The 12,692-nt window shown below is 42.2% G+C and overlaps 1 protein-coding gene across 1 annotated transcript in view; it reads right to left on the bottom strand.

Moving 5' to 3' along the window:
• Positions 1 to 648: 648 nt before the first annotated feature.
• Positions 649 to 12,692, bottom strand: part of SSPN (sarcospan) — a 57,427-nt gene continuing 45,383 nt past the window's right edge. Inside the window, exons 2-3 of the mRNA XM_030215028.1 lie at positions 9,472 to 9,558; positions 649 to 2,042 (exon numbers count right to left, since the gene is read on the bottom strand). Of these exons, the coding sequence (XP_030070888.1) occupies positions 1,677 to 2,042; positions 9,472 to 9,558 (453 nt within the window). The 3' untranslated portion in view covers positions 649 to 1,676. The remainder of the gene's footprint in view (positions 2,043 to 9,471; positions 9,559 to 12,692) is intronic.

Genomic DNA, 12,692 nt, shown 5'->3' with positions numbered 1-12,692 from the left:
AAGGATCGTTGTAGTATGCCTTGTTGAAGAGGCAGGTTTTCAGTGAATTCCGAAAGTTGGCTAGGTCATGCTGGTTTTTCACGTCAAGTGGTAATGCATTCCATAGGCTGTGTGCCTATGTAGGAAAAGCTGGATGCATGTGTTAATTTGTATTTTAGTCCTTTGCAGCTGGGGAAATGGAGATTTAGGAATGTGCGTGCTGATCTTAGTATTCCTGGGTGGCAAGTCTATGAGGTCTGACATGTAAACCTGGGCATCACCGTAAATGATTTTATGAACCAAGATGCAGACCTTGAACGTAATACGTTCTTTGAGTGGAAGCCAATGCAGTTTTTCTCTTAGGGGTTTGGCACGAACTATGCCTAATCGAATTCTAAATACTGTACATAGATTTACATGTGGTATTTATTTAGAATACACTTAGGCATAATTGCCTAACGTGCATTAATTTTAGGCGCCATATATAGAATCAGGCCCTATTTATTTATTTAGATTTTGCTCACACCTTTTTCTGTAGTAGCTCAAGGTGAGTTACATTCAGGTACTCTGGATATTTCTCTATCCCAGGAGAGCTCACAACCTAAGTTTGTACCTGAGGCAATGGAGGGTTAAGTGACTTGCCCAAGATCACAAGGAGCAGCAGTGGGATTTAAACTGGCCACCTCTGGATTGCAAGACCGGTGCTCTAACCACTAGGCCATTCCTCCACTCAAGCTTAACAGCACCAGTTCTGAACACACAAGTATCAGTAACTGTACCTTTAAAAAGGCAGCAGTGAATATACAGAACCTAAATATGCTTTCTATTGGAAATGTGCCCTTAACATGTTAAAAATGGACTAATGTCAGATGCGTTAAAGCATTTTGCATTGTGTGCGCTAATTATTTTCTCTTAAACTTTTTATGAGGGGGCGAGTAGGGGGTTGAGAGTAGGCATTCCAGCATCTATATTACTGCGCGCTAAGTGATTAGCACATAGTTAACACAGGAGCTTGTACTGTCTCCAAAACAGGAGGTAAGTGCTCCCGTGGTAATTTTTGTAAATGGCTGTGTGCTAATGCTAACATTAGTGTATGGCCCTATGTTGAAAAAAAGCAAAATAGCCCTTTATCACAGCCATGGAAAAATGGCCTAAGCACGTGGGAAAGACCCATGTAACGGCACACTAAGACCATTTCTTACTACAGCTTAGTAAAAGCACCTCTGTATTAGTAAACTATTTCCAAAGCTTTTCTGTGGTACTTTCTTAAAATACTGGTAAATCCCTTTGCATTAAAAACGTCCTAAAATATCTCACTACTGTTATCATGTTATTTGTAAACATTTTTATTCTGTGCCAAATCTTGGTTTGCTTTAATTTTTACAAAATTGTAATTTACAGTTTAGGTATCTGTAAAAGTAATTGTACATAATGAGGGAACATTTACGCAACAACTGATAAAAATATAAAACTGATTTGCAGAAATCTGCTATACTTGTCAGTTAAACTATTTTGAAAATAATTGTTCGTGCTCAGTGGCACACAATATCCCCCAAGTATTCACATATTTGCTCTGTCATTGATTTGAAAATATAAATATGATCATATAAAAGATGGGAAAACAGTGATTAGAATCTTATCGACTGTTTTGGTTGTTTCAACTAACCTGTGTCGACCTTTACCTATCCTACGGAAAATTACACTTTCTGCTGCTCCTTTTCAGTACGAGCCATTGTATAGAAAAAGGCTCCCACATAGAAGACTTGGTATCTGTGTTTCCACATTACAAAACAGACCACAAAGCACACAACGGCTATAACTACATTAAGAATCATTTGCAGGAGTAGGTACAGTTTGATAGTGCTGGTAACGGTGGAACAGTCAGACAGATTGTGGTAACTGAAGCTTCGGCTGAGGGGATCGCTAGTGTCCAACTTGCAATCACAGGTGTCAAGGACCATCTTGCAGGTGAACTGCGTGACCTGAGAATAATGATGGGCTGCAAAAGCCATTGCCGTGAGGCAGATAATCAGACTGAGGGCACTCAGCAAAAAGTAGGACAGCTGGAGAAAAACAAAAAGAGGCAGAACATAGACTTTTCCAGTTATAATGAAGAAACATACATAAAACAAGTTTGATGGTATAGGTGATATAGGTGGTAGTTTCAAATTGCATTAGTGCATAGGGATGTGTGTTCGTTGCTGGGCTGTGTGGGGCCCTTTTACTAAGCTGTGTTAGGTGCTAATGTGCGCCTAATGCAGCTTAAAATGGCGACAGAGTGTGTCTTGTGGTAAATGGCATTTTAACACACCGTAATCCACGCGCTAAAAAATTGTTCTATTTTTTGGAAGGGAGAATGGAAGGGTAGATCAGCGTGGTTATATTACCACATGCTAACTGGTAAGCACAGGAATAGCAAATGAGGCCTTAGTAGATTTTGTTACTGGCCACATTAGTAGATTTTGCTAATGGCAACATTAGCGCATGACTATTAATACAAAAAATAGAAAATCGATCACTTACGGCAGTAGTAAAAATGGCCTTAGTGTGCGGGAAAACCCTGCTGGAGCGCACACTAAGGCCACATTTTACTGCAGCTTAGTAAAAGGCTCCCTCAGTTTGTTAGCATACCTTCAAAAATGCAAGGGGTCTTTTACAAAGCCGCAGTTGCATTTTTAGTGTGTGCTAAATGATTAGCATGTGCTAAACGCTAGAGACGCCCATAGGAATATATGGGCATCTCTAGCATTTAGCGCATGTTTATTTTAAGTGCACGCTAAAAACGCTAGCACGCCTTTGTAGAAGGATCCCATAGTGCACCCAAAATTGATTTAATGCTAGTTAACCTACAAATAACGGGCTCCTTTTACAAAGCGGCATTACCAATTCAGTGTGCGCTGAATGGGAAGAAGCCCATGGGAATTGAATGGGCTTCTTCGCATTCAGCATGCGGCTAAAAGAAGCCCAATGTAATTCCAACTCATTTCTGTGCATTACAAAGTTTTCATGCAAGTTAACATTTTTTTTAAATGGATATCTGAAACAAACTTTAAAAAAAGTAAGAAAAAGTGCAAAAAATATCTAGAAACGAGCCTAACTTTTTTTGTCTGTGCACATCCCCAGTGCAGTGTCTGAGCTTATTAGTTTCCTGCTCCCTTTGCAGCAGATGTTAAAGGGAAAGCATACAATGAATTCCACTTTGAAAGCTGCCATTGCAAAATATGCATAGCCACTTCTATCTGCATTTTGTGGGAGTAGAATTTTGCTTAAAAAATACGTTGCTTTGATATAAAACGGGTGATTCTATATAGTACATACTAACATTTATACTGTACTTACATGTGTAAATTATTAGAATAATGGTTCATGTGCACAAATGTGTGCACATACATGCATAAATGCCAAAAATACACTTAAGCACTATTCTGTACATATGCACATATGTTACATTGAAGTAGATTAAGTTGACTGCTGATAAAACAAAATTGTTGTGGTTAGCCCGAAAGGGTGACCCAATTCCTTATTCTTTATATGTGTCTAAAGACCTCTCTTTGAAATTTGAATTGTCTTCAAAGATTCTTGGAATTATTTTAGACTCCTCTCTCTGTAGAAACTCAAATTAGACACCTAATTCAAATAGTATTTTTTAAATTGCGCCTATTACATTATATTAGACAGTATTTTGACAGATCTTATTTTGTCTTATTGGTACAATCATGTGTTTTAAGTCACCTAGGAGCCCTTTTACTAAGGCACGCTGAAAAATGGCCTGCGGTAGTGTAGACGCGTGTTTTGGGCGCGCGCAGAATCATTTTCAGCGCACCTTAAAAAATGCCTTTTTAAAAATTTTCTTTGAAAATGGACATGCAGCAAAATGTAAATAGCCGCGTGCCCATTTTGGATCTGAGACCTTACCGCCAGCCATTGACCTAATGATGAGATCTCATGCAGTAACTGGTGATAATGGTCTACACACGTAAAATGCCGATTACCGCCTGCATGCCAGAAAATAAAAATATTTTCTGGTGTGCGTAGTGGATGCATGTCAAAAATGAAATTACCGCAAAGGCCACACGGTAGCCGGGCGGTAACTCAAAATTGACGTGCGTTGGGCACACAATGGCGCCTATGTGGCTTAGTAAAAGGGCCCCCTAGATTATTATAATGCTTTATATGTGCCCATTTCTGCTAAGTTGCGATCTAAGCTCTAATTTTTGCAGAATACAGCGGCTAAACTTATTTTAGGTCTTAGGAATTGTGAAAGTTCTACTAGTGTTCTTGTATCTTTACACTGGCTTCCTATTCATTTTAGAGCACTTTTTAAGGTGGTGTTTATGGTCTACAAGATATTTGATGTTTCTTCTCCAGAGTATTTCTCAAATTTGATTACTTTTCCTTGTGAACGAGGTTCTTTGCAATTTAGAGATCCGATATGCCTATTATTACCATCGTTTGTTGGTATTAAATATAAGAAAATGTTGGAAACATCTTGGCTTTCCCTTCCTATTACTCTCTGAAACTCTTCTGGTTGTTTTCAATTTCGTAAACATCTAAAACCGTACCTTTTTAAAGCGTTTTTGTCTTAAATTTGTATCTTCAGTTTAATTTTGCTATGTTTATTACTAGTTGAATTCTGTTTCTATTTGTTGTAGACCGCTTTGAACCATTCACTTAGTGGGTGTTGGCGGGACACAAAAACTGTATCACATCACATCATATCACAAGTGGTGCTGAAAAACTGGCACTGAAAAAATATCTGTGCAGAGCATTATTCTATAAACACTGCTCCAGGCTGGGTACCATTTGTAGAATAGCATGCGAGCTGATTTCTATGCAAAATATTGGGCGCAAGGATTCACACCAGCAGAAACCTGGTGAAAATCTTGGTGCGAGATTTAGGTGCAGATCCCCGGTCTTCAGTAATACTGCACACACCTGACCCGTTCATGCCCCTCCCATGCCACACCCTCTACACGCTAGAAGATCTTTATAGAACAGCGCTTAGCAAGATGTGCACACAAATCTAAATTTTTGCCATTTAATACCAATAATTCATTGTTAGCACCCAAATATCGACGCGAATTGGCTCATTAGCCAATTTTGTTGCACACGCATCGCAGAACTTTAGATGCCATTTATAGAATCCAGATGATAGTGTATATTTTACAGGTAGGCAAAGACATAGGAAGAGTCTGGACAGAGCGTAAGTGGGAATCACTTAGCGACCCTTTTTTGAAAGGGTTGCCCTGCAGCGGAGGGCTTGCCACACGGCAACCCAGAACTGCTGCTGGCCCAATGCAGCCGTCGGCAATAGTTCCAACTTGAGTGCATGCCATTTGCAGCACGCCAGAAAATATTTGGGGAATTTTTACTGAGGTACTAACCTGGCGGTAATTCGGCAGCACCTCACGCTGCCTGGTTACCACTAGGTTACAGCAGGAGCCCTTACCTCTGCCTCAATGGGTGGCAGTAAGTGCTCCCCACCACATGGCCACTCGGTAAAAGTAACCTTACAGCATTGCCATTTTTTGGGGAAGAGAGGTGTGGCTTTTTACCCGCTACAGTAAAAAGGGCCCTGGCGCACAGCAAAAATGGTCCCTGCTGCTACCACAGGGCCCTTTTTACCACACCTTGGTATTAGGACCCCTTATTGCATATATAGTAGCTCTATGGCTGGCATTAGTATTTACTGCTAAATTACAGGCACATATTTAGAATTATTCCTTTTTTGTGTGTACTTTTACTCCTTCAACCTACCCTCCCCCAAGAATGCCTCTTTTCAGTATGGTTAAGTTTTGCATATTGTGTAACAACATGTGGACTTAGCCTCATTAAGGGAGGACAATTATCATAAAGCCAATTTATATGGGCAAAATGCTTTTTCTCTGCTTACATTGTTTTGAAAATTCATATGGTAACAATGTCACTGCCCTACCCCTAAACAGCAGATTTTTCACAGATGGAATGGGAAAAATGTCAGCATTTTGGGCTTTTCTGTAGTTTTTCACATATGGTGATCCATTAGCCAAAGTAAGTAATACATTTATTTGCATGTAGTCCATGTGAAAGTTTACTAAAATTCTGAGTTAATGAGTTGTGGGGGAGCAATATTATGTAAAGCAGCTCATTAATTTAGAATTCAGTGAAACTGGCACGTGAAGATGTCTTTGCAGGTCTATATTTACAAAAAGGTTAACTAGGCCTCAAGAGGCCTAGTTATCTTTTTTTCTGTTTAGCCCCAGGCAAATTATTTTTTGCAACAGTGTGCTACGGAACTTCATTTACATCCATAGCAAACTTTCACCTAAACAAGCCACTAATTTGTAGGAAATCACATGGATAAGAATATCAATCAGAGCCTAAGGGGTCCTTTTACTAAGGTGCATCAAAAAATATCCTACACTGGTGCAGACACGTGTATTGGACGTACGCAGATTCATTTTTCAGCACACCTGCAAAAAAAGGTCTTTTGGTGGGGGGGGGGGGGGGGGGGGGGGGGGAGCAAAAATGGACATGTGGCAAAATGAAAATTGGCATGCGTCCATTTTGGGCCTGAGACCTTACCGCCACCCACTGACCTAGTGGTAAGGTCTCGTGTTAACTGGGCAGTAATGGTCTATGCGCATACAATGTCAATTACCACCTAGTTAGTGCCGTGTGCTAGAATATTTCTGGTGCACTTAGTGGATGCTCGAAAAAAATGAAATTACCGCCTGGGCCTCGCAGTAGCTGATGTGCGTGGGGTACGCGTAGGCGCCTTCGTGGCTTAGTAAAAGAGCCTCTAAGTTTGAAGTCAGAGTGGTTAAGTAACTTGTTCAAGAGAACTCAGTGAGATGTGGACAGAAGAACTGAATTTTGAGGGCTGATATTCAAAGCCATTTATCCAGATAATGATCACTATTACTTGCTTAAGAGGCGTAGTTGTAGCTTTCTGTGGATATTCACCAGCACTGTCTAGATAGTGCTGAATATCCTTCATGAGCCAGCACCCTGAAATGCGAAAAGCACAGGAATAAGTAAAAAGAGCAAAAGAGGATATTGTCTTGGGTACATAAGCGTGTCAAAAGTGCCTGTCAGTAGACTGGTCTCATGACAGAACCCGGGGCAACTCCATACATGCAGCCAGTAGCAAGTGGGGAGCCTGCCAGAATTTACCACTGCAAACATATCTCCCATAGCTTGAAATGTGAGTCTTGTGACTACTGTCTACACAAAAGGAGCTGAATGTGAACCAACATGATGTGTCAGTGCCCAGGACAAACATCTTTTGCTTAAACATGCACTTAAAAAAAAATAGCAGTTCAACATTTTTTATTCATTGTAATATCATGATGGTAGGACAAATAAAACTAACACTTAAGGAATAAGATGTAGGTGAAACCAAGATATTTGCTTTAAAAGAAAGATACATTTCAAAAAGTAGAAATGTCTCACTTTCATTGCCTGCATAGGTGGCCAGTATAAGAGGCCTTGGAAGGCTGAGCCTCCCTGAAACATGCTGAGCTGCTTTGGCAAAATTTTCCTGTCCAGTACCCCTAAATCATCTGCAGAGCGGCGGGAGTTTGTCTTTTCGTTCCCACCGCGCCACCTGTCCTCTGCCACAAGTACTTCCTGTATCATTGTAAAAGATATTGAGATCAGTGCACTAATGTGAGAAAAATTCACAAGTGATACTTCGTATACAAAAATGGCAGATAATGTGCATTATTTGTGACAGCACACATTGAGGTGTTAATTCCATAAAGAAGATGGTAACATTTCTGTGTCAAATATGTGTCTAAATGCTTAGAATGCCAACATAGACGCTAGAGAATGACACGGGGACAGGGATCTGCAATAACCGCGGGGTTGGGGACAGAGCCCACGGGGATGGGGACAAACTTTATCCCCCGTGCCATTTTCCATTTTGAAGCCTGTTAATGAACTAGACTGTTATTTATGTTTGAGTGATGCAGACAACGATGACATATGTATAATATTCTGTTATATAGGCAATTATTCTATACGTTTCTTAGTGGGAACCGCATCTATGAATACCTTTGAAATCTTATCAGTCCCAGATATTCTCTCCTATATATTTCTCCACCAACCTCCACAACTTTTAAAGGTTGTCAAAATACAGTTATTTGACTGTTCAATTTTTCAGTTCTAACATTTTGCCTCAGTGGTGCTCAATTGTCCAATAATGATTTTTTGGCAATTTCATTCGCACCAAACTCCTCATCGGCTTCTATATATTTTAGTATGTTCAAAACACTTATCTTAAAGTTATTTGGACTGGGGGCTCAATGCTGTCTGACATGCATGTTTCGCCTGATAGGCTTTGTCAAGGATTCCCCCTGAAAAAAATGTAAACAACACCGTCTCAAATTTGAGATGGTGTTGTTTACATTTTTTCAGGGGGAGTCCTTGACAAAGCCTATCAGGCGAAACATGCATGTTGGACAGCGTTGAGCCCCTGGTCTGAGTAACTTTAAGAAATATGTATAATATTGTCAGCCACTGTAGCACTGCATTGTATAAAAGCACATAAGCCCACAGATTCTATATAGGATGCCAAGAGATCCACGCCGAAATCCAAGCATATTTTGTAACAACTCGGTTAATATGCTTAACAAGCCAATCAGCATTGATAACAGCACTTAACAATCAATAATGAGCACTAATTGGCAATCATTAGAATTTATGTGCACAATTCAATAAGTGTATTCTGTAATGCAGTGCAGCTAACTTCTAATGTGTGCAGCCAAAAAGGGGGATGGTTATAGGTGGGAAAATGGCCCAGTGTGTCTAAATCCACACACTGAGATTTACACCTCAGTGGGTGGCGGTAAGTGCTCCCCCCTCACATGCCCATGTGGTAAGACCAGTCTTACCGCATGGCCATGTCTTTTATCGGCCTTTTTTACCCGCAGCGGTATAAAGGGCCTCCGCACGCTGCAAAAAATGGCCCCCACTACTAGCGCAGGGCCCTTTTTACCGCAGTTTAGTAAAAGGGATATCAACTAAGCATATTCTATATACTGCGTCTAAATCTAGGTGCCGCTTATAGAATACACTTAGGTGAAAATATTTTCTGCATGGATTTTTTAAGCACCATATATAAAATCCCCCCTCTTTGTAAAATAAAGTCCTTGCTTGACATTTCACATAGGCACCCTGTGATGAAGTTATCCCATGGATCAATTCATGCAAATAATTGGGCGCTAACAATCAAATATTGGCGTTAATTGGCAACAATTCAGATTTGCGCACACATTTTGCTAAGCGTTTATAACTCAAAAGGGGGTGTGGCCATGGGAGGGACTGAATAGGTCAGGGGTGTTCACATAACATACGTGCACTAGTACTGAATACCAGGCATCTGCACCTATATTTAAGTGCCTGTGTGGTGTCTGTTCTATAAAAGAGAGTTAGCACCTGCTTTTCATTGTAGAAGTCCTAGCTGAACAGGCTAGATATGTGTGTAAAAGTTAGAGGTGAGCAATTTACCTTCATAGCAAACTGGCAAGATGTTTTCTCATCAACCTGGTATGTCATAAAGAATATGCATAATCCCAACAAGGCTACCACACAGACCTGCAAACAAAGGAGAGTTCAGAATTGTTAATGCATACCCCATATCCTGCTTCAGCTTAGACAACGGCAAGTAAGAAGGGATTCTTTACTTTTCATTGTACTTGGGTAGGGAAAACTTGTGGAGGATAATTAGATAAACAGCCTGCAGGGAAGAAAGGTGCATAAGTTGCACCCATTTATAAGGGAACATATATACCTCTCCACCTTTATAAAATTTACCCATTTCCCTCTCCCCGCCCCCAGACCTTCACACAAATCTCCCGTTACCTAAATGTGTCCCCAGGAAACCTCTGCTAATTCTGGGTACAATATGCACAGATAGGTTGCATACCAGTGGCATAGCTACGTGGGGCCTGAGGGGGCCTGGGCCCCCATAGATTTCATCCTGGACCCCCTCCCAATGACCCTCTCAACCCCCCCTCCACGAACCCTCCCCCGCCGCCACCTACCTTCGCTTTTGCTGGCGGGGGACCCCAGTCCCCGACCAACCATTGTCCTCTTCGTCCTGCAGTCAAAAAAGTCTTCGTTCTGTTGCATGCTGACGTCCTGCACGTTGTCAGCATGCAACAGAATGAAGACTTTTTTGACTGCAGGATGAAGAGTCGGCTGGCGGGGATTGGGGTTCCCCGCCAGCAAAACCGAAGGTAGGCGACGGCGGGGGAGGGTTCACGGCAGGAGGGGGGAGGTCGAGAGGGTGGGAGGTTGTGAAAAGTGGCGACGGGTCAGCAAGGGGGGGTTGGCAATGGCGGAGGTTGTCGGCAATGGCGGGGGGGTCAGTGGCGCCAGTAGGGGGGCTAAAATGTGCCCCCTCACCTCGGGCTCTGGACCCCCCTCCCATTGAAGTCTGGCTACACCCCTGTAATACCCTTATGATATCAAGTTTTATTTACATTTGACAGTTGGTTACTAAACAGAATAACCAACTAAGTGGTTTACAGTAAGCTAACCTATAAATTAAAAGAACAAAATAATTAACATACACAGCAGAGGAAAAAAATCACAAGTCACAACGTGTTCCAGGCCAGGCTCCGTCCCATTACAATACAATAAAAACCTAAAGGGAGCAGCATATTTAAAAGAAGTGAGCTTTTTGGGCCTTCTTGCATCAAATAGGAAGTTCTTGGTGGAGTGAAATAGGCAAGGTGTTCCATAAAGAAGGAGCTAAGGTACGAAAAATTGAGCGGTCGATATTGAGCCTGCAGTGGTAACTAACCCCAGTTACTCAGTGCTGGGGCATGGGCAGCTCCCGGCATTGAATATCCGGGTATGACCTCCGACCCAGAAGTTAACCAGTCACTGGCCAGTATTCAGACCGGTGCCTGGTTAACTAACCACATAAAGTTAGGGCAGCTGTTTCACTGAAAATTGCTGCTAATTGGCCAAGTTGCTGCTCCACCCTAACCCTGCCCTCAGCCCACCCCTAACCTAGTCAGTTAGGGGAATGCCAGTTAGTGGTGATTTTCAGCACCACCACCAACCAGTTATGTGCCACTGAATACTGAGTACTGGCTCGCTCAATGGGGTTTAACCAGGCAGGAGCCTGTCTAGGTATTTACAGAATAGGGCCTAAGCACCTTGCTGGTACTTTCACAGGTATGTGCATAAAAACCCACATAAGTGCGATTATGTTAGATATCTACATACATGCAGGGGCATGTAAATGAGGGTACCTAGATTATAAATTGCCTTTTGTATGTGCGCAAGAACTTAAAAATGCACAGGTACAAGCAATTTGGCGCACTTAAAAATTTTAAACTTTCAAACGAACCAAATGTGCACTCATAAATGCACACTCCTAACAAATAGATGGATGGACATTGATTCCAGAAACTATTTAAAAAATGTTGCTAGAGGTTAAGTATCCTAGAACATAATATGCAACAACATGTAATTCTATAACTATGTGCCCACATTTGCATGTCCTTTGCGCATGTAAATGTCCCGAATACTAGCACTCACACAAGTGTGTACTTACCAGCAACAGCTCCTCTTAAGTGCTATTCTGCAAATACCCACTTAACTTATATAGGGGGAATTCTATAACTGAAGCCAGGGCAGTAAAGGTCATTGGACCCCTACCCAGGCGCTACCCGCACTCCCACTATCTGCACACTGCCACCTCGCCACCCCGCACACTAGTGCACCCTCCCCAGTCCTACAAGGGGATGAAACTAAAAGGCGATGAAACTACAGTGTAACAAATTTAAAACAAATCGGAGAAAATTTTTCTTCACCCAACACATAATTAAACTCTGGAATTCGTTGCCGGAGAACGTGGTGAAGGCGGTTAGCTTGGCAGAGTTTAAAAAGGGGTTAGACGGTTTCCTAAAGGACAAGTCCATAAACCACTACTAAATGGACTTGGGAAAAATCCACAATTCCAGGAATAACATGTATAGAATGTTTGTACGTTTGGGAAGCTTGCCAGGTGCCATTGGCCTGGATTGGCCGCTGATGTGGACAGGATGCTGGGCTCGATGGACCCTTGGTCTTTTCCCAGTGTGGCATTACTTATGTACTTATGTACTTATGTATGGTGATATAGAGAGGTCTCTTTGGGGGCAGGAGAGAACCCTACTCTTTCCTGCCCGCTGCTGCGGTGAGCCCTGTGTCACCTACGGTAGTCTTGCAGGTCTCGGCAGTCTCGCGAGCCTGTTGAAAATGCGGTGGAGTTGGGCAGAGTAGCAACAGCGGGCAGGAAAGAGGGGATTCTTTCCTGCCCCCAAAGAGGCCGCTAGACCACCACGGCCCTTCAAGGTAGGACAAGGGAGGGCTTACCAAGGCTCAGGTGGGTTGTAGTTTCCAGGGGGAGAGAGCCTCTGGACCCCTCAGAGCCTCTGGGTCTTCGGGCACTGCCTGGTTGCCCATACGGTCAGTTCACCCCTGAATGGAGCTCAAAATTAGGTGCCAGAAAAAAACCGGTGCTAAGCATTATTCTATAAAAGGCATGCAACTTTTTGGAACGTCCATGGCCACGCCCTCTTTTGAGTTCTGTGCTAGTGCAGTTAGGCGCCTTGCCTTATAGAATAGCACACAGCCAGATGCAAATTTTAGTGAGCGGCAATTAACTTCAGTAACTGGTTGTTAGCATCCAATTACTGATAGTTAAGAGCTCAAATTCATTTGCGTGCGCA

This window comes from Microcaecilia unicolor, chromosome 9, assembly GCF_901765095.1.
Source record: "Microcaecilia unicolor chromosome 9, aMicUni1.1, whole genome shotgun sequence".
In the NCBI taxonomy this organism is placed as follows: Eukaryota; Metazoa; Chordata; class Amphibia; order Gymnophiona; family Siphonopidae; genus Microcaecilia; species Microcaecilia unicolor.
The sequence above is the reverse complement of the archived record's forward strand: the minus strand, read 5'-3'. Positions and strand labels throughout refer to the sequence as shown.